This window comes from Musa acuminata, chromosome BXJ2-4 (assembly GCF_036884655.1).
Source record: "Musa acuminata AAA Group cultivar baxijiao chromosome BXJ2-4, Cavendish_Baxijiao_AAA, whole genome shotgun sequence".
In the NCBI taxonomy this organism is placed as follows: Eukaryota; Viridiplantae; Streptophyta; class Magnoliopsida; order Zingiberales; family Musaceae; genus Musa; species Musa acuminata.
The window spans coordinates 45,957,496-45,978,397 of NC_088341.1; the positions used below are offsets into that span (position 1 = coordinate 45,957,496).

The following is a 20,902-nucleotide window of genomic DNA, read 5'->3' on the forward strand; positions in this document are numbered from 1 at the left end:
ACAAATACTGAACAAATATATAAAACCTTGTTAGAGGAGAGTGGGAGTGGAATTCAATGGAAATAATCAAGTGGAACTTCACATTTCAATATTTTATGTGAAAAACTCAAGGTACTTAAAGTACTTTAGCATTACATATGAGGTGATCTGAACCAAATAAATAAGTCTGAGTGTTTCTTTACTTTCTTATAGTAGTTGCATTTTAGTAACACCTATGTTCATATAATATGGCTGACATGGCTCACATTAAATTGACAATTTTGAAATAGTCGGTAGAGTTTGATTTGTAGCTTTCTTGTTTCTTCTAGAAAATTGATCCATTCAAGTGTTTGTTTGGTATCTCCACAATACCACATGTATTATGCCTTGGAATTCTTCTATATCTTTTTTGCTTGTTCTTTTTTCTCATCCTTTTTGTTGGAGGTCTTTGCATTTTTGAAAGTAGATTAAGTTGTAACTACTGTAAATTGCCAATCTCAAGCTTGAATGTTATAGTAGGCCACTAACAGCCAGTAAAATTTCATCAAAATTCATTAGTATGGATCTAAATTGTTTTTACTATAGGAATGTTATCTAGAAGTGACACAAGGCAATTTTACCACATGGGTGTCTCTAAATGCGAAAAAATGGACCAGGAGATTGGTTGGAAGGTCATATTAATATCCAGATATGATGCAAAACAGGAAAGGATTTTCCCATTGTTTTATATTGGTGCAGGTAAAGAAGTTGGTCCAAAACATAAAATTCGACTAACAATATGGTATATAAGAAAATTTCAGGAAAGGTTAGGATTGATATTAGATGATAATAAGAAAATTTAACATAATATGTCTATAATAGGCTAATTGGGTTGAAAAAAAATATAAGGGGATTGATATTATTAAATATAAAATTTGGTCTATTAATAGTTAAATATATAATTGGTGTAGGTATAATTGTAGAGAAGGATCTTAAGGATAAATGGATACCGTTGTGGGGGTAAAGAAAGTTGGGGATAGAATTATAGCATTAAAATTTGCATTAGAATAAGATATTTTAAACGTAAATAAGTACTTATGCACCTAAGATTGAACTATATGATTACACCAAACGAAAATTCTGAGAAAATTTTAAATAAAATATTTTAAGGGATACTTTTAATTTGAAAATTAATCATTGAGGTATATTTGAATGATCATATAGGAATACCATGGTGAATATAAATAAGTGGATGACGCCTATAGATAGGAGAGGAACAAAGAGGGGGTGGATTGATATTAGATTATGCATATCTTATGATCTCATAATAATTAATATTCACTTCAAGGAGAGAGGAGCATTTGATTGCTGACAAGGGTGGATGTAATCAATCAGTCAAGTAGACTTTTCTTTTCACGAAATTGATAAAATTACTTGTAACATGTATAAAATTAGATTTGCTAAAAAAAGATGGGTGAATCAATGTAGATTGTTGGTTTTAAATATATGTATTAGATAAGAAAAGAGAGAAGAAATATAGTAGTTTTTATAGAATGAGATGTGAAATTTTTAAGCAAACAGTGTACAGGCTTTTAAAGTAAGATGTAAAAGAAGTGTTGGATGGAAAAATAGGAGGTTTGGCATCAGGTAGAATAATATTAATACAATGTGGACTTCGGTTGGAACTATGATGGGGAGAGTCACAATGGATTTCCTTGTAAAATGTAAAGGTACAAATACAATCTCAAGAGAGAGTTGATGGTGATGTGAGAAATCTCAAATGACAATCACTACTATAGATCATGCCTATAAAGATTGAAAAAATTATACAATATAAGAAATTTTGTGAATATTTGTAATAGCTATATATGACGCTCGGTGGACAGCTCAAAATTTTAATTTTAAAATATAAGGCTTACGGTAGTTTTTTATGATAAGCTAGGTTGTAAGGATCAGGTTTGAGGAATGTGTTTTATATAATTATGTGACACCAAGGATCATTTTTAAATTGGTTTTGGTTGAGGATAGTACCTTTTGATCTTTGTTGATAATACTATTTTGGTTGATAAGAGTTTAAATAGAATTTTTAAATTTGATCTCTCGAAAATGTTCATCTTAGAAACTAAAGACTTTATATTAAGTAGGAATAAAATTAAGTATATAAATCTAATTTTAGTAATAATAAGGGAAGAACTGATATTGCAGCTAGGAGGATAGATGGATAAAAAGTTTGTATTAGTAAATGTTTTATGTATCTTAGTTCTATTGTTCAACCAAATGAAAAAATTGATAAAGATATTATCCATAGAGGAAAAGTAGGTAGTTATGATGGAGAGGGGCATCAATGATTTTTTGTGATCACCGATGCCCTTGGACTAAATATTCAAATATCAAAGATGGTTGTTAGGCTAGTCATACTTTGTGAGTTTTGAATGCTGGATGGTTAAAAAACATGTACCAAAAAATTGTATATTTGAAATGAGGATTGCTGAGGTATTACTAAAAAAAATATAGAAAAAGAAATGTTCTAGTAGGAACAATATGATGGTTTGGTGAGATGAGTCATTTAGTACCAGTGATGATATAACAACTAGCAAGACATATAAGAACATTTTAATAGTAATAAAAAGTCTTAATACTCTTTGATTGAATTAGAGATAGGCAAAATCCATGTCTGACTTCAAATAATTAGAACATTACGGCTTGTGGTTGTAGTAATAATATTATGACAATTGTGCTCAATGGTTGGAAGTTGCAAAGGACATTTTCTGTTGGACCTGAGGAGTCAGTTTTGTTCTCCTTGTAGGTTAATTGACACATGATAGCACTTCTCTATCTGTCAACTCCCAACAACCTCACGCCTACCTGTTGTGGTGGGGTTTGGTGTTACAGCAAGGCCACTACAGCGTAATGGTAGTTTTGCTGCTTTGCTGCTTCTTATGGCCACCACTCTGCCTCCTCTTCCATTTCATTTCGATGTAGCATCGCACTGAGGGATGCGTTGATATGATGATCCTTTTGGACATCAAGGCAAAAAGGATGAAGAAACTGTTGTTTGACTAAATTCTACCAATATAATAACAATAACAATATAATAAACAATAACAACGTAAAAGAAATCAAATTCTACCGAGTGGTGAGTGTACTTTTGTTTCATGCAAAGATCTTGCAACTTCGGAATATTGTCCGCCTAGAAATCAAACAAGAATAAGAAAAGAAAACCAACAAAAATAATACCAAAAAATCATGCTTTGGTTCGTATTCAAAAAATCAGGTCTCTACAATCCCTTTGGTGACTGAAGAAAATGCATGCGACTAAAAAGTCTATTAACCAAAGTCTCAGCACCGCTCATATTCAACAATGCATGACCAAGTTCTCCTAAACCAAGAATTAAACGTAGACTCCAGTAGCAAGGAGCAGGAATAAAGATCCGAAACCCTGCAGCAGACGAGGACCCGTGATCAGTTGAATCATTCTCACCAGTTAAAATAATTGAAAGAAGAAAGACCATCTGTTCTTTTAAATTTACCAAGAAAGTGGATGCCACAGCAGCAATCACAACCTCCTTTGCTAGGCTGCGGTTCCTAGTGGATGAAGTAGCTTCATAGCTGAAATGTGCCATGTATATTAGCAAGAGAGAATGAAGTCCCCAACCAAAATTGTTGGGTGCTTTGAGTGCTTCCCAAAATTGTTCAACGCTATCCAAGATGTCAACACATCACAGAACATAAATAAAAAAACCAAAATTCTATACTTTCTCATACAAAAAAGATGACTAAATACACTTGTCAACTCAGCATTGTATTAATATATGGGATCTCACTCTTAGATCTTTCTCAATCAAGCTTCAATTTAAAATGAATTAAGCTTCAACCTCAAGAAATCTGGACCCTTTTCTCCAGAGCAAGATAGACTCAAACCCATGGCCTAGTTTTATTTTAGATTCATGTTTATTATTTTAAATATATGCATCAATTTAGTTTCAAAAAGCTAATTTCTTGTTAGATATAGTCATACTTGAACTGTGTAAATCTAATCTAGATTCATAGGGGTTTGGGTTATATCTGCATAGACATAGACTACATTCATGTGCAGCACCGCTATCATGGAAAATGAATCTGAAATGGAAGCACATATGTCACATGGAGCACTGCCTACAATGGCAATGCATCCAATGAGAGGCCATGTTAGTGCTAGTGCAGCAAGGCTGAAGAAACATTTGGCCATGGATTTTCTGCCATGATGGATGCACAAAGAACACTTACGAAAGAGGACAATGTTGATGAGGACCCGAACTTGCTGTCGTCATTCATGCATCATCATAGCACCATCACATGCATAAGAAAATAATCAGTTCAATTCATCCTAGTTCAACCTTTGCAATGATAGCACCACCACACTAATGCTGCTGATCCATCACATTCAACAAAACCAGAGGGCTAATATGAGGCAGTTAGTGTCACACATCCTGATTTAGTTCTAATTCCATATCAGAAGTGGACGAAGATTTGAATAAGGACTTAATGAGTGGCCTGAAAAGGAAAGAATTACATCAGAATAGACCTCATATGCATTATGCTAAAGTTTGATCCAAGCTAAATTGAGCCCTGATGAGGGCATCGAGCCCTTAAGTGGGAGTGTTGAGATTGTAACACTATGATTTAGTCTCACATTAGAAATACATAAAGATTGGGATTGACTTATAATGATCCACTATTGTTAAGATGAGTTTAAGCATTTTAAGCTAATAATTTGGACTCATTAGGTTAATGGGCTTATCATCCCATTGAGCCGGGTCATGATAGTCAACCCACCCATCCCAACCCCGAGCAAGGGCGTTGGGGTTTCTTCAACTCTTTCAATAGGAGGCCAACCAATGACGTTCCTCATGTACCAAGATTGATAATTGTTATAGGCCAGATAAGGAGAGAGATATATGTAAGGCAATCACAGAGTAATTTGATTTCAACCATAAATCTCCTAATGCAACACTAATCCATGTTGCAACCCTTGGGTATAGTCTCCACCATATGAGATTGATAGGATATCTTGATGTTATAGAAATTTGTACATATATTAGATCATTCAAGTAAATGTATAATGTTACCCACATGCATGAGGGTCTCGTACCCTACTATTGCAAGAATAATTCAATAATAGCATGTAATCTATCAATATAGATGTCATATCATTCGTGCATTCTTTAAAATTAAAATATGAAATCATGAACCTGGGCAACATGACATTTGTTTCTATGATAGTAGTTGCCCCATTAATCATGATAAAATCCATGTATTTGCAAATTCTTTGGGTATTAATTTGTGTATTTTGGGCAATATAGTAGCATGTGATTCATGTATTTGTAAAATTTTTCATGTGTTTTTGATACAAAGTTCATAATAGGTTTTAAAAAATTAATTTTCATCCATTATTGAAGAAAAAATAAAAAAAATATTTAATATAGGATTTTAGGAGTTAACATTTGGCACCGATTGATATCAAACTGTATTGGCACAAAATATGGTCCAATATGAGTATCACCCTGTACTATCAATATTGGTTTGGAAGTTTAAACCTCAATTCCATGTCTCTAAGCAATAATTTTTAAATCAAAACACAGCTATTCACCAAGATTGTTATTCATTCATAGCATAAACTCTAGTTGCCACAGCACAAAAATACTACTCTCTCCATTTCCCTCAAGATCAACAACAAAGCCCCTCGTAGTCAAGGTTATTTTTACTAGGCTGGTTTTACAATTGATTATCAAGCCAAACAAACTGTTCTTAACATTTAAGGCTATTTGTGAACTACAGTTACTCCCATGTAATACCTCTCACCCTGAATGTTTATTTCAATCAAACAAATCCAACTCATGTTATACATAATTTCTGAATTTGCATGAGAAATAAATTTCTGGGAAGACAAACAATTCAAAGATGGTTGAACTTTATGCTATTACAAAAAAAGCCATTTCACTTCAATGTGTCATAACCTCATATTTGAACAGAACACTGGTCACTATTCACAAACTCTTAGAAGAACCAGGGTCCACTATTCACAAACTCTACTTTAATTAATAAGTAGAAATCTCCTTCATACACCAATCTGTCAATTGCATGCTTCAATTTCATATAAGGATGGGTCTGATTATATTCTAAAACCATACAGCTAGTAAGATCTACAAATAAGATTTCCAATATGGTCTCTGAAGTGTTGAATTGTAACACCTGGTTAGAAAATTACTTAAGTCAACAATTGTTCCTAATCATAGATAAAGGTATAGCAAGGTTGATTTTTGAAGACGTGCTAGCAAGATTTCTTGTTAATAGCAATGATAAGAAAGGCAAACCCAATAAGAATTGAAAATCAAAACCTAAACATGAAAGTAATCAAGTATTATAGGAAATTTCTGTTCCATCCTCTGAACTGCAGTCCCAAAATCAAATATTAATATATCAACTATGTTGCATTTGAAGATATCTTATGCGACAGTAGTCTCATCTAGCTAAATGTATTTATTCAATTAGCAATCAACTATCAATGTGGGACTACTGGAACATTGTGTTCTTCTCTACTGAAATGGTTTGATGTCCTTGTCAACGTGCAAGGAAACAAGCCCAAGGTTGACCAGCTGTTCTAGTGTGGATCTAACCCAAAAACATCATCCTGGTAGCAGCTCATCAAGGAACTTGTTAGTCCACAGGCACACAGAGTTGCTGAAGTACGATCTGTCATGACCTGATTCAAAGAGTCTGAAGTACTGATCCTATAATTAAGTACAGTCAATGGCACAATAAGTCATATGTAGTCGTCCTTTAATCAGATGGATCATGTAGAAACTCAGTTGTCCCTACATACAAATCCAACCCGCCATTAAATTCCTCAGTAAAACTAATGGGAAATTACAAATTATGCTACTACCTCCTTTATATCTTTTGTAAGTCCGTGGATTGAAAATTAGGGAGCAAACTTCATTATATCCCACTATAGATCCTAAGAGAATTAGGAAGCAAAAGCAATCACTGCCTTGAACACAACAATGCTGCTCTAAGACAGGGATTTTTATCTCAACAATAGAATAATCAGATTCATCTTAAAACAAAAACCTCAAAACAGGTCTATCCAAAACGTCATCGAATTCCACCTACTCTTAGCATCACATGACATTCCTGTTTTCCCTTATGAAGATCCGGATGCTACAAGTTTAACATCAAATCTCAGCTGATCATATTCTCGATTACCAGCAATTTTACTTGACGATTATGACCGTAATATCTTCAACACAATTGCCTTTCTCTGAATAACTTGGTTAGTCATTCTCCCAAGAAATAAATTAATCCAACTAAAATATAATATACCAAGAGCAACCTGAACAACGCCTATACATTCTTTTCAAAATCACCAAGAAAAAACACAATGAAGACTAAAAGGAGAGGTTTATATGATTTTGCGGAGCTTCCAATTAAGATTAGCAAGTGAACAAACAAATTATGAACAGAAAAGGGAATGGATGTGAAAACGCACTCTTGCAGCCCTATAGAAGTGAAATAATATTTCACTACAGCGCTGCCAAATGACAGAAATGCAACTAGAACCACTGGGTTATATACATAATAAGTAACATAAAATAAAATTTGGGTCCATATGAATCTACCGGTTCTATAAGAAATGAATCAATCTATACATTTCATATGTGACTGAGGTGATATCTATCTGAATCACAATGATGACTAAGTACTGCAAATCGAGGCAAATCCACTTCAATCTTTTTTCACTTTGTCAGATTGTTGAATCAAGGCAAAGGTCATATGTTAGATTTCACAAGTTCTACAATAAACCAAGTAACGCTCTACATATTATATATCGTCAAAAAATTATCTAATAAAGATCCCAAAAGAAATCTTCCAGTCAAACAATACAAAGAGACTCTCAGTCAACAACAAGCGCACGACGCATTCCATGAAAGCTTACAGCACAAACAAGATCCAATAATAAACATCTAACCGTAAATCCTTTGCTAGATTAGGATATTTACCCTATGGTATGCGAAGCCATCATCGGCGGAAGATTGTAGCCCGTATACATAAAATCGATTCTCTCAACTAATTTTGGTACATTTGGTGCAGGACTCTCAAATTTCTCTCAAATCTTTGTTTAATGACTCCAAATGCACAAGCGTGATACAGAAAGACATTAAAGTTTAACATCGAGACAAGAAGAAATCAAGAAAGGTTGCATCAACAAGAAAGAAATCAAGAAACAGACGAAAAAGAGGGGTCTACATGAGGGCTTACATAAAGAAGAAGGCAGTGAAGAAGAGGCCGCCGACGAGCAACAGCGCGGAGAGCGCCGGGTACCACTGGACGGGGACGGGGCTCGTCACCGGTTTCGGTGCCTAACACGATTCCATCAGAAGAATAAGGCGAAGAAAAAGAAGAGAGAACACGGGAGATCTCAAAACCCTGAAGATCTCAAGAACCCTAAAAGAACTCGAGAGCGGAAAGGTGAACAAGATCACAGATCGAGATCGAGAGGGACCTCTTACCATCCGGCGGAGGAAGCAGAGGAGATGGGGGAGACGAGTACCAGATGGATCGGGTCGCCACTGACCGGATCGAAGACCACAAAGAGCGGCTATTCAGGAGAGAGGGGAGAAGGGGTCTATAAATACGTCGTCGGGGGAACCCTCTGCTTTGCGATACGTGAAAGATCATAAATCTAACGGTGAAGGATGATTCAATAGAAACGCCGATTATGTCAGTTGGAGGGTTCTTGATTGGATACCACACTGGGAAACACGGTGCTTTGAGAGGCGCGAACGATCACACATAGGTTCAATAAAACTGGGACCATGTGATCGAGCAGTCGTGGTTACTTACACACACGAAGCTTTGAGATTCGTGAACGATCACAAATCTAAGAACGAATGACTGTTCAATATATTAGCGATCGTGCTAAGCAGTAGAAGGTTATTACATTAATGAACGTGATGCTTTGCGATTCGTGAACGATCACAAAGCACTTGAATTTTTCTTTTTCTTTTTATTTTCTCGTTCATGAAATAAATATCATTTGTACTTTTTGTTGTAGATCGCTCATTTGCGTGTGAAACAAAAGAATTCGACTCATCCAATTATGAGCTTCTCATCCAAGTGATCTTGATTGGTAAATCCAGACTGTGAATCAGTTGGTCTTGCTTGTGATGCATCACCACCATGAGCCTTCATTTCTTCCTCCTAAAATAAAGATCATAGAAGACCATAGGAAAAGACCATCTACATCAATGAAAGGAGGAGACAAGGTTGGACATCAACGCTCGTGTTCTCTCCTCGGAGTGGAGGACTACATGCAGTTCTTGGAAAATGCCACCGACAACAACCACAAGTTGATCCAAGGTAGACAGAGGACAAGGATTAGTCACACCTACCACACAAGAGAAGAAACAGGACATGAATGGCCAGACCAGTGATGTGGGCACATAACAGATCCATGTGCAAGTAGTCAGAGAGGCTAAGTAGGACAAGCATGTCACTGTTCCTCTTAATCAATCAGAGTCCCGAAAGCCTGTGTTGTGGCATTCTCTTGTGTAAATGAAATGGGCTGTGTTGATTATTACCACAGTTTGTGCTTGCTAAAATTGTGTTCGATGGGTTTCCTCTGTGTGTAAGCACTTATAATATACAATATATATATATACTTCTCAGTAAAGAGTACAGCAACGAGAATGTTTCTGCTGCATTATTGTAATATATTTTGCATAACGTAGTAGATTTTTCTAGCAACAGAAATCCTAGAACAAGGACAACCAACTAGATTAGATTTGCCTAAGAAAAGGACAACTGGATTAGATTCTCCAGTCAAATGGAGCACGTTTGATTAACAATTACATGCAACTAACCAGAAATTTGAGCTCATTGGATGTCATGCTTCAAATCATGGGCAACAACTCCAGCATAATCTCTCAGAGCATCTGTTTGTTTGTACCACCTTCCCTTCATCACACTTCTGACCCCCTTTCCCCCACCCCACTTTGCTTCCTTTGACTCAGAACGCACAACAAAAAGATGGTAAAGTGAAGCAGCAGCAGAAGCAGCTAAAAGAAGAAGAAGAAAAGCTCAGCTTTTTCTCCCAGTTGAGAAACTCTGAAGACAGATCCTCTCCAACACCAATCTTTATCAATACATCAGAAAGTGGTAGAAAGGTCTCTCCTTTGGTTCCATGGAGGATTACAGGTCAAGGTCTTATGGGGATGGGAGGATGGAGATGGAGGTCTATGAGAGCAGGCCTCAGCCTTCTCTCTCTGGCCCTCAGGACCTCAGGTGCTACAGCGCGTCTTATGCCTCCTCTCACAGCAGCAACCAGGCCCCTAAGGAGATCAAGCTCAAGAAGGGGAAGAGCGCCTCTGGTTCCTCTTCCTCCAGGAGTGGATGGAGCCTCAGCGACCCCGAGTTACAGAGGAAGAAGAGGGTGGCGGGATACAAGGCTTACGCTGTGGAGGGAAAGATGAAGGGGAGCCTGAGGAGAAGCTTCAGGTGGCTCAAGGACAGATGCACCCAGGTGGTGTATGGGTGGTGGTGATTCCTTTAGGTATTTTATCATGCATCTTCCTCTCTTCGATTTGTCACCATAATCTCAGCTTTTTTAGGCCTATGCATCTGTAAACATCAGAAATTGTTGGATCTTTATTGTATGAAGGATTGATCGATGTGATTCCCATTTCTCAATGTGATGTTGCATGCTCACCCTGTGGACGCTTCATTTGTGCTGCTGTACTCGTATCACAAAGCCATGTTCACAGATTTATCTCGATGCATGTAATCAGAACCCCAACTTAAACTTATATTTTATGATCTTGTATTCTGCAGACAAAAAAGTTGATAGGATGTTCCCATTTCAATGAGATTAGATACATTTGAACCAATATCTGAGTTATTTCATTCCATTGAATCGTGTCCCGGTTTCGATCAGAATCTAGCAATTCATATCTGTGAATCTGACTGGCACTTTCATCACAGCTTGTGAATATTATTAGACAATTATAATCTCTGAATCTATCTCTATGCTCATCATGTGAATGCAGCTTATTTCTGATCCAAGATAAAACCCAGCTTTGGCATGGATATCTCCTTGTTGGCGTTCCTGGATCCTCTCTGCCTTCTCCTAGCATAATCAAGCATGCATGCGGCATTTCATCCTTTCTTTCTCAAGAATCTTATGTCAGTTTGCGAGGATGCTTTAACTTTTTTGGTAGCTTGTTCTTGGTTTCAATTTCAGGTTCTTCATAGTGAAGAAGAACCAGGCAAAGGAAGAAAAAGGAGGCACAACAAAGATTCTTGATTCTTGGTCACCACTTGTTGTCGAGAACTGTGATGCCTCCTCACACATGGAGGATAATGAATAAGATCAAGAAAACATAGATAAGGAAATTTGATGCCAGTGTAGCTTTAATGCCTTCTCTATAGTTGTATCTAATCATAGCTTTCTTCATAGCAGTGGGATGAGATAAAACAATGTTGTTCTAGTTTGTTCAATTGTTGGCATATGAAACAATGTTGACATCTAATTATGGGGATTGATGTGCAGTGCCAGCAGGATCATGTTATAATGATATTACTTGTATGACTATGTGAGTCAGCTATCATTAACGCAAGCATATTAGGCCAATTTTGCACTCCAACTTGGGAACAAAGAGCCATAGTAGACTTTGAGCAGCTACCTTGTTTAGGATTCTGATGTTGAATCAGCCATTATTGTTGGTGCAAAAGCAGCAGGATATGACTCTGAATGCATCAGACACTGGCTGTTCTACTGGAGATTATTGTCCTTCACTGCATCATTAATCTGTGAACCAAATAGCCATCCACATTCTCCTCTGAAGAAATCAGAGTACCAATGCGAAACCACATGCACAACACAGAAAACTTCGACTCTCAAAACCAATCTCACTAAGATCGAACAGATTAGACAGGGAAATGGAACCTGGAAATCCATCTCTTCATCATTATGTATCTATCCGTATGAACATATCTATTAAATTGCATTAAAAGAAGACTATACGAACAAGAAAAAGAGTGATCTTTGTAGTTTTATGTTGCAAGTTATCTTCTTTCACTGCATGCTCGAACCTGGATTGTAGATGGCAAGATCCGTCCACCCCGCAGACCAGCACTCGGAATCGGTCTCCAGTCTTTCGACGTTCTCCACAGCTGGAGTCGACATGTCGCCGGCCGGGCTCGGCGATTCCGTCCCCTGAACGCGAACGCTGCGACGGTTCACGCTGCTCGAGCTCGGCAACGACGTAGCGCAACCGCCGCCCGCCGGATGGATGCTGCCCAGGAAGGTTTCCAAGTGCCCGTCGGATGACAGCAGCGAGCTGAAGCTTCCCGTCATGTCGAGCAAGTGGCGGTCGGGGTCGAGAGGCGGGTAGAGAACAGAGAAGGGCTCGGGTTTGGGGAGGCCAGGGAGGCGAGGCAGGGGCGTAGGAGGATTGGATCGCTTGATACTGCACCCAGCAGAGGACGAAGAGGAGGCGTTGAAGCGCTTGGAGTTCTTCCGTGTGCTGCCGCCGACGGGGATGTTGCGGAGGGCGCCGCCTTTGGTCCAGTAGCGGCGGCAGTTCTTGCAGAAGTGACGCGGCTGCGAGAGGTTGTAGTTGTTGTAGTAGCAGAACTTGGTGTTGGTGGATTCGCACCGGGGGCACCTCAGATTCTGCTCTTGCTCGTGAAACCGAGGCCCTGCCGCTTGAACTGCCGCCGACGCCGTCGAATCCTGCATTCTTTGGAGGAAGAAGAAGAGCCACAGCCGGTTTCTCCTCCCCAAAGGTGAGATCTTGATGCAGTTTTCCTTCCTTTTTCTTGTGTTTGGCTGGCTTTGCGCTGCAGAGGAATCAACTGAGAAGAGGACTTGCAGTCTGAGAATTCAAACCATGTCGAAGCCAAAGTCGGGATTTTTCTTCTTCTTTTTACTGTTTCAACTGAAGAAATCTTGTTGTGTGTTTAGATACTCGACAGGAATGTTTGAGCATGAAACAAAGAAACCTTTGGATTCATACAACACAAGAAATAGAGACAGAAGTAGAAGAAGAAGAAGAAGAAGAAGAAGAAGAAGAAGAAGAAGAAGAAGAAGAAGAAGTAGAAGAAGAAGAAGAAGAAGAAGAAGCAGCAGCCTCTGAATCCATCAATCCATGGTTCATAAATTCTCCTTCAAACGAAACGACATAAAAGAAAGACAAACATGGAATTAGGAGGGTGCACGGAAACGAAGAACATATTCCAACTACTCGGCTGTCTTGTTCTTCTCTCTCTATCTGTGTGCATGATGGTCTGGTGCGGTGGAATATATAACGCAGCAGGCTCGGGTGTCGCTCCAGAGATTTCCATTGCTGAGTGCTGACTACTAACCCACTCATGCAAATCTTAATGCTAATGATGTGGTTAAAGTGCTATATCTATTCTCTTTAAATGGGATCTGTGTTGCGGTGGAACAGTCTTACGTGGTGAAATTATAGATCTCTGACAGCACCATGATATCATTAATTTATAATCATGATAGCGTCGAAGCAAAGCATTATACTTAACCACTTATTTGCTTCAATGGCTAGCATGTCGATGGATCCACAAATTGCTGTTCTACATGTTGATGGATCGCATGGAATCTGATTCAGTTCATATTGGATTGATAATTGAGATGCATAAAACCAGACATGGCGCATTGCTACTTGGTTTGATGCAATCCTATTCTTTTGCTCATCGCATACATATATTTAAATATAGATCCACTCGACAACACCAACCCGCATGACACTTGACTGCAACTGGCTTCCATGGACTCACTTGAGTTGTTCGTCTTGTAGTCTTATCTGAAATGATGATAACCCAAAACATCACAAACAGTGGCGAACATCTAACGAGCTGAGAGGATAAGCATGACATGTCCACTATGCCGGATGACTAGTTCGCCACTGTTACTACATCCCTACTGTGGAATTTGCCAGATACAAACTCATTAGCATCAGTAAGCTTGTTAGATGTTCATAGTATACTCCAATGTCTGTGATGTTTATGCATGTCTATTGTTCTCCATGCTTCCATGATCAAGAATCGATTCTGTGAATCTGTGACCCCCAGTATTGGTTTTTTGGTTGTCACAAGTCCAAAGAACTGATTCCGATCACCGAAAGATGAGAATACTTGAGATACAGAACAGCATCACAAGCCATCAGCAGTTGAAAATTGTGCAATGCCTCTAACCTGTATGGTTACTGAACAATCTAAGAATTGTCTATATGTCTGCTTTTGCTGCATCGATTCTGTGCCATAAACTACCACTGAAAGGTAACATGAAGTTGGATCCTTTCATCCACATACAAGTGGTAAGACTGGTGCAGATTGTTGACAAAGAGATGGCATCAAATTGTGGTGCAAACTGGCAGAAGACACAAGTGCATATGATATGCTCATCCCTGCAGAGAACAATCGCAGAGATGCCAAAATGGCTGCCTGCCTGCCTATCACAGGGCACACCGTTCGACGCACAATCGTGTATATCTGTGCTTTGGTTTGTGTTCCATTCACCAGAAGGGAAGGGATGACCGAAGAACCTTACTGAATCATCTTCCTAATTTCTTGCGATGGGCTTTCAGTTCTGTACAGCTAAGCTATACACAGATTTCCAAGTATCTGATTATATTTCCTCAAAACGTTTTCTTTTTCTTCTGATGAAATCTTCAGAGTGTTTCTGATTCCCCGCTGAGAAAAAAAATTGCTTTTGAGTTCAAAGACGTGAGAAAATGAAAGAGATGGAGAAAGAGCATGCTAGCTTGGGATTCAATGGAAGAAGACAAGGAAAAATACATGACAATTTCTTGTGCACACATCGATTGGACAGCCCAAAGTACGGACTACATTCTTCTCATCCGTGGGCTTTGGATTCCACTACAGCATCAATTTAAACGAGGCCCTGAAATCCCACTGAAATCAATTACAATTATGATTTGAATTATATTTTCCCAGCTCTTTTCCATGCAGTTCACCAGATCTTGTTTCATTATGTAAAAGAAGGGGCGCAAACAAAATGTAAAGCTCACAAGAATTAATCGGAACACTAATGCAACTCCAAATCAAGTTGTTAAGAACATACCTGCACTTGTGCGCTGAAATCTAGCTGGGTTTTGAGATTGATACTGCGTTTGACCATTTAGCAACCTATAATGCATTTTGGGCATGAGAATTCTGACGGCGGTCTATGCCACAACGCGTCTTATGACGAGACCACACATCCCAGGGTTATAAGAAGGGGAAAGAATCCAAGTCAATCTATTCTCTGATGCAATAGCATATAAAATGTCATGAGGACGAAGGAACACAGAGACAACCCTACATTTCCTTCAGATTCGTTGTTCCTCCCAATTAATAGTCTGAAGTGATACTAAGCCTCAGCTTCAGATTTCATGGCAAGTACGCCCGCAACGAGCATATGGCCTTGCTTGCCTTCATGTGTTCCAACAAGAGAGGAATATTAGCACGCGTCATTGTTTTGTGTGCATGTGATCTTGCAAATCGCATGTGCAGTTGCATGAGATGGTAATGACGTACGTCCACAAGATCTTTCCCAGTTACGTAAAGCATCTATTCATCACACGTTCACCAATTAATCTTCTCCTGTCTGCTCATGCAATTGCTAGTGTTTCTTGCGATGCATGCAATGTCATGTACGTAGTCGTTAAACTAATGTGATGGCAACTCGCAGCAGCTACATAGCTTTAGCTTGACATATATTTAGAATAGACTGACTACATCTACATGATAGGAATCTACAAATAAGTGTAATCTTCTAATGACATCTTTGGTGTGCCTGACTGCACAAGATAGTATGATGCCCTTCTTTAGACAGTAACTGCAGAAGCCACAAAACTTAGCAGCACTAGGAACTGTTTTGTGATCCGAGACTATATGATGTTGCTCCTCAACAGTGAACACAGGAAAAATGTTCTTCGATCAATGTGGAGATGTAAGATGGAGAACTGTTCTGCTGAGCAAGATGGAGAACGGATTCCATCCTTGGCTCTCATATTCTTCTTTCTTTCTTCTCATGCTTCATTTGCTAACCAGAGTTAACATACTCGTCCACTTCTTAATGGCAGTCGGTGGTGGTGGTGGCGGTGCCTTCATTATTTTAGAGCATATCTCTTCCAACCATGGAGATTGCATTGGCTCAGCCGCAGATAAACGAGTGGCCATAGTTCATGAGCTAAATTGAGAGAGCATCTCTTTCTAGAATGAGATGTATGTCCATATTCATCTTCCTCCACTTATTTTGGCCACTGACATTATACTCACCGAGTCGATCTTCTCAGTCTCTCAGTCGATTTGATTCTCACATTTAGCCAAACAGATCCTCTAGCATAGAGAATGTCCGATTCGATGCACACCCAAGAGATCTCCTTGGCAAAATTATTGAGATAAAGAAGGATATAAAGATTTATGTGAAGATTCCATTTTCATTGAATAGGAAAATTTGGCATGTTCCTTCTTTTCAAGAACAACATCTCCAAACTGTTCATGCGCACAATTGATGAGAATTGTACAAGGCAGCAAGCTGAAAACTTTGTCTTTAAAGGTTTTCTTACAACATGAAAAGGATACAATTATCGCCATCGATACCTTCCACAAAGCATATATACCATCATTGATTTCAACAGCTATATAAAGGCTGACGAAAACATAACCTAATAATCCTAACACTTGATGATCAAACTTCACCAACTAGATCTTGGCAAGCCTCTAATCCGAGTAGATCACTGCATGACATCAGAATTGATTGCTGTAGACATCAACAGGCCAATGAAGGGATTAATCGGCATAGATAGACCACACAGATACCATCTTAGATAACGCAGTTGTTGAGATGCCAATTGTTGCAGGATGAGATGAGCAGAAAAATCGAGGCAAACAATATATATCTGGCTATAAATGTGTTGAAACATCTTAAGAATAGTCAGACCTCGATAAAGAATGAGTTGAAGGTCGCATATTTCCAACAGCCACATAAAGTAGTGATGTTGAGGATCATGCAGCCCCTATTAAAGTCACTGCTCAAGGTTCACAGTCAATGACTTGGTATTGGTTTAGCTGGTTCTCTGAGGGATCCCTCGAGAAGGGCAGATCCAGGCATTAAATATAATATTTCTTTGTGTCAGTTTGCTACTCTTTTCTGGTTGAACTCGGGAGATTTGTATTGTTTCATTGTCTTGTTGACTGAACTCTAACAAGGACCACAAATATCACCTCCGTAGAAGAAGTCAGCATGACATATTGGAGTACACCTACCTCTTCATACATTGAAGTATTCAGCCATCGTATGATGTTGCAGTGATCTGTTGAGGTACTACATTAAACTGCATTCATGACATTACATGGATTCAAGCCTGATATCTGTCTATCTATCTATCAACTAAGTATCACGTATCACTACGCTTTGTAGAGACAGAATGAAGGTTATCTCGAGGCGAAAAGTTATCCGACTCCTCTTCTTAACGACAGTGGATGAGCAAAAAATAGAATGAATGAATGTATTGTGAGCCATTGGATGATACATCTTTTTCTATGACCAAAGAATAAGTACTTTCTAACATGTGGTGGATTTCCATTGTGGCCTTCTCTTTTGTCATCCTAATCTATTGCGAGGATACGTTGATTTTTTCCCATGCAATCTACGACCTAACACCTCCACAAGCTAAGTTTAGGTTCTTAATTTGATCCCAGGGATTAGGTCATTTAGGAGGAGCATGCATGCTTCATCTTATTGATATATTCCTCCATGCACAGATCTATCATTGCGTTAATATGGGTTGACTAAGTGATTTTGCTTAAAATAGTATATAAGGTAGAAATGCGAACACCATTGTCTCCATTTCTAGGCAAAAATTATCATGCAAAATGAGGGATAAAAAAGAAGCTTCTATTAAACCGCAGCAGGGCAACAGCTGTCCCGAAAGATAAGACTTGAACTTGCCAGACCCTTTGGCAATCATTGGCTGCCTTGCATTTTTATGTCCTTGTTTCAGAGTTTGAGACTCCTTTTGGCACTCATAAATGGGGAGTTCTCTCGGGAGGCTCTGCTTTGACTTCGTTCATTTCCCTCGGCAACTCTAACTTGCAACTCCAAACAAATGGTTAAGGGTGCTGAGTCCTGTGTGCCACTCTCAGAAGTGGCAACTTCCAACACCCACGGGGAGGACTCCCCCTACTTTGCTGGGTGGAAAGCTTATGATGAAGACCCTTATGATGCTGCAAGCAACCCTGCAGGGGTCATTCAGATGGGTTTGGCAGAGAACCAAGTAAGCTATTACTGATGCATACTCATTTTAGCATAAGAAGAAGTTGTCTTCATTTCTCTTGCCTGACTGTGCCCTTGTGGCCTTTCTCAGGTTTCATTTGATCTACTGGAGAAGTATTTAGACCAGCACCCGGGAGCATCCGGCTGGGGATGTGGTATCTCCGGCTTCAGAGAAAACGCTTTGTTTCAAGATTACCATGGTCTACAAACCTTTAGACAGGCAATAAGCATAACCTGGGAACGATTGTGTTGCTTATCCGTTCGTAATTGTTTCAGAGAATCACGCTCGACTACAACTGTGTCTGCAGGAAATGGCAACTTTTATGGAACAGATAAGAGAAGGCAGGGCAAAGTTTGATCCCGAACGCATCGTCCTCACCGCAGGTGCAACCGCCGCAAACGAGCTACTCACCTTCATCTTAGCAGATCCCGGAGATTGTTTGCTGATCCCAACACCTTATTATCCTGGGTAAGAGCTACGGCCACCTCACGGTGCCGCTTGTTAATCTTGGCTTAATTAGGTTAACAGGAAAACCACTTCTAATCCAGGTTTGACAGAGATCTAAGATGGAGAACTGGTGTTCGTATCATTCCGGTCCACTGTAGCAGCTCAAATGGATTCCAAGTAACTCTCCAGGCCTTAGAAGATGCATACGTGAAAACAGAAGGCATGAAGATTAGAGTCAGAGGACTTCTCCTCACAAACCCATCGAACCCGTTGGGCACCGCGATCGCAAGGCATGTACTCGAGGAGGTATTAGACTTTGTGACGCAGAAGGACATCCACTTGATCTCAGACGAGATCTACTCAGGCTCCGTGTTCTCCTCCGATGAGTTCGTCAGCGTCGCGGAGATTGTCGAAGCTCGCGGCTACAAAGATTGTGACAGAGTCCACATCGTGTATAGCCTCTCCAAGGATCTTGGCCTGCCTGGATTTAGAGTGGGAGCAATTTACTCGTACAACGATAGAGTGGTGACGGCTGCTAGGAGGATGTCCAGCTTCACATTAGTCTCGTCTCAGACTCAGAGGATGTTGGCTTCGATGCTGGCTGATAGAGGGTTCACCGAGAACTACCTGAAGACAAATAGAGAAAGGCTCAAGAATAGGCGTGATTTCATCACCGAAGGTCTCAAGAATGCCGGGATCGAGTGCTTGCCAGGGAATGCTGGGCTCTTCTGCTGGATGAATCTGGCACCATTACTCGAAGAGCCCACCAGGGAAGGAGAGCTGAGACTTTGGAGCTTGATAGTGCACGAGGCGAAGCTTAACATATCCCCAGGCTCTTCCTGCCACTGTTCGGAAGCAGGCTGGTTTAGGGTATGCTTTGCTAATATGAGCCAGCAAACACTGGAAGTTGCACTGAGGAGAATAAAGGACTTCATGAAGAACATGAAGGCAAAACAAGAGAAATAATGTTTGCTGCAGACCCAGCCACTTCATTCATTATCCTCTCATGATTTTGCTGGTTTCATTTTTCTTTTCTTTTCCTTTTGATTTATCTTGGGGGAAGACTGTGTTTTTGAAGAGGTGAAGAAACACCACCTCTTTTGATTAGAGCCTTGCATTTCCATAGAATACTTTCACAGGAAGTTCATATATACATCTTCAATGTATACAATCATGAAGCTAGCTAGCCATCTATGAATAAAATGCTTTGGTCCTGTTTCATTATGATTCTTCCTCGTAATATCTTTTCATTAACCTGATAGTCTTAGAGTGCTATATATGTGGTGTTGTATTGCTCCTCTTAATGTCTCAATTATTTCTTTTCTTCCAGTCTAACCTTGATATATATAGTCCAGATATACCGAAAGATTGTTCAACAATAATAATCTGTATAGCCCACAATTGGGGAGTGTAGTCATCCCAATATTTAATATGTACTGCTCTCCTCCCATATCATTGGGTTGCATGTCTGTGGCTTTAGTAAGTATACATCCGCCATTTTTAGTGTAGTCAACTCTTGTATTGCCGATGTCATGATTATTGAACCCACCCTCCACATCATGAGAAGTGCAACTTGATTTAAATTACACTTGAAACAGAAACCTAATCATCAAATTTGCTAAGTCATCAAAGGGTTAGGTCATATACTCTTCTTATATGTTTCTGCTCTCACAAACATATTAGGATTAGTATGTTGCACACACCACCGAACCCCGATCTTTATTAGCTATGATAATCTATGATACGAGTCAAAGGGTATGCAACTTTTGGTGTAAGTCGCTGGTCAACGAGGTGGACACCAATTGCCATGGTCAATAACAACAAGCTAGTTTTCAGCACAGGGATGATGATCACACGTGAATGCTTGTCACTGTGCATAGCGACGCAACAAATGTACATTTGAGTTGACTTTTGCAATCGAACTCGAACAGCATACGATATAAGAGCTGCATTGTTTGACCATGATATTCATAGATGTCTCCTTCAAAGGCCAACTTCATCTAACGTAGTCGTCCATCATAACCGAAGAACTCTTAGACATAATAAAGATTGCCATTTTTCTGAAGTAGATTATGATCAAAAGTTTGCTGTAACGACATATAATATGTCAGAGCAACTGCTTTGCCCTTTGCGGATAGTAAAATCCATTTCTTTTT

At 39.3% G+C, this 20,902-nt stretch overlaps 3 protein-coding genes and 1 long non-coding RNA gene across 9 annotated transcripts; 2 read left to right on the forward strand and 2 right to left on the reverse strand.

Annotated features, from left to right (window-relative positions):
* Positions 1-6,161: 6,161 nt before the first annotated feature.
* On the reverse strand, positions 6,162-8,545 carry LOC135611259 (uncharacterized). Its single transcript, XR_010486487.1, has 3 exons — positions 8,508-8,545; positions 8,257-8,357; positions 6,162-8,123 (listed from the first exon to the last, which is right to left on the reverse strand). It is a non-coding gene; the product is annotated as an uncharacterized LOC135611259 (long non-coding RNA).
* A 1,355-nt stretch (positions 8,546-9,900) lies between these two features.
* On the forward strand, positions 9,901-12,235 carry LOC135611261 (uncharacterized). Of its 4 annotated transcripts, none has more exons than XM_065106835.1 (2): positions 9,901-10,549; positions 12,099-12,235. In XM_065106835.1, the coding sequence occupies exon 1, from the start codon at positions 10,181-10,183 to the stop codon at positions 10,538-10,540; it is 360 nt and encodes a 119-aa protein (XP_064962907.1). In that variant the 5' UTR covers positions 9,901-10,180; the 3' UTR covers positions 10,541-10,549; positions 12,099-12,235. The 4 variants fall into 4 exon arrangements, with proteins under 4 accessions (XP_064962907.1, XP_064962906.1, XP_064962905.1 ...); XM_065106834.1 differs by lacking the exon at positions 12,099-12,235 and adding an exon at positions 11,214-11,550; XM_065106833.1 differs by lacking the exon at positions 12,099-12,235 and adding an exon at positions 11,237-11,550 and having other exon boundaries at positions 9,903-10,549.
* Positions 11,528-19,880, forward strand: LOC135611260 (1-aminocyclopropane-1-carboxylate synthase 7-like). Of its 2 annotated transcripts, XM_065106827.1 has the most exons (5): positions 11,528-11,560; positions 18,150-18,299; positions 18,390-18,518; positions 18,607-18,767; positions 18,848-19,880. In XM_065106827.1, the coding sequence occupies exons 1-5, from the start codon at positions 11,528-11,530 to the stop codon at positions 19,710-19,712; spliced, it is 1,338 nt and encodes a 445-aa protein (XP_064962899.1). In that variant the 3' UTR covers positions 19,713-19,880. The 2 variants fall into 2 exon arrangements, with proteins under 2 accessions (XP_064962899.1, XP_064962900.1); XM_065106828.1 differs by lacking the exon at positions 11,528-11,560 and having other exon boundaries at positions 18,137-18,299.
* On the reverse strand, positions 11,885-15,178 carry LOC103982301 (dof zinc finger protein DOF3.1-like). Of its 2 annotated transcripts, XM_065106831.1 has the most exons (3): positions 15,101-15,178; positions 14,815-14,920; positions 11,885-14,709 (listed from the first exon to the last, which is right to left on the reverse strand). In XM_065106831.1, the coding sequence occupies exon 3, from the start codon at positions 12,734-12,736 to the stop codon at positions 12,071-12,073; it is 666 nt and encodes a 221-aa protein (XP_064962903.1). In that variant the 5' UTR covers positions 12,737-14,709; positions 14,815-14,920; positions 15,101-15,178; the 3' UTR covers positions 11,885-12,070. The 2 variants fall into 2 exon arrangements, with proteins under 2 accessions (XP_064962903.1, XP_009397467.2); XM_009399192.3 differs by having other exon boundaries at positions 14,815-15,106.
* Positions 19,881-20,902: the final 1,022 nt, after the last annotated feature.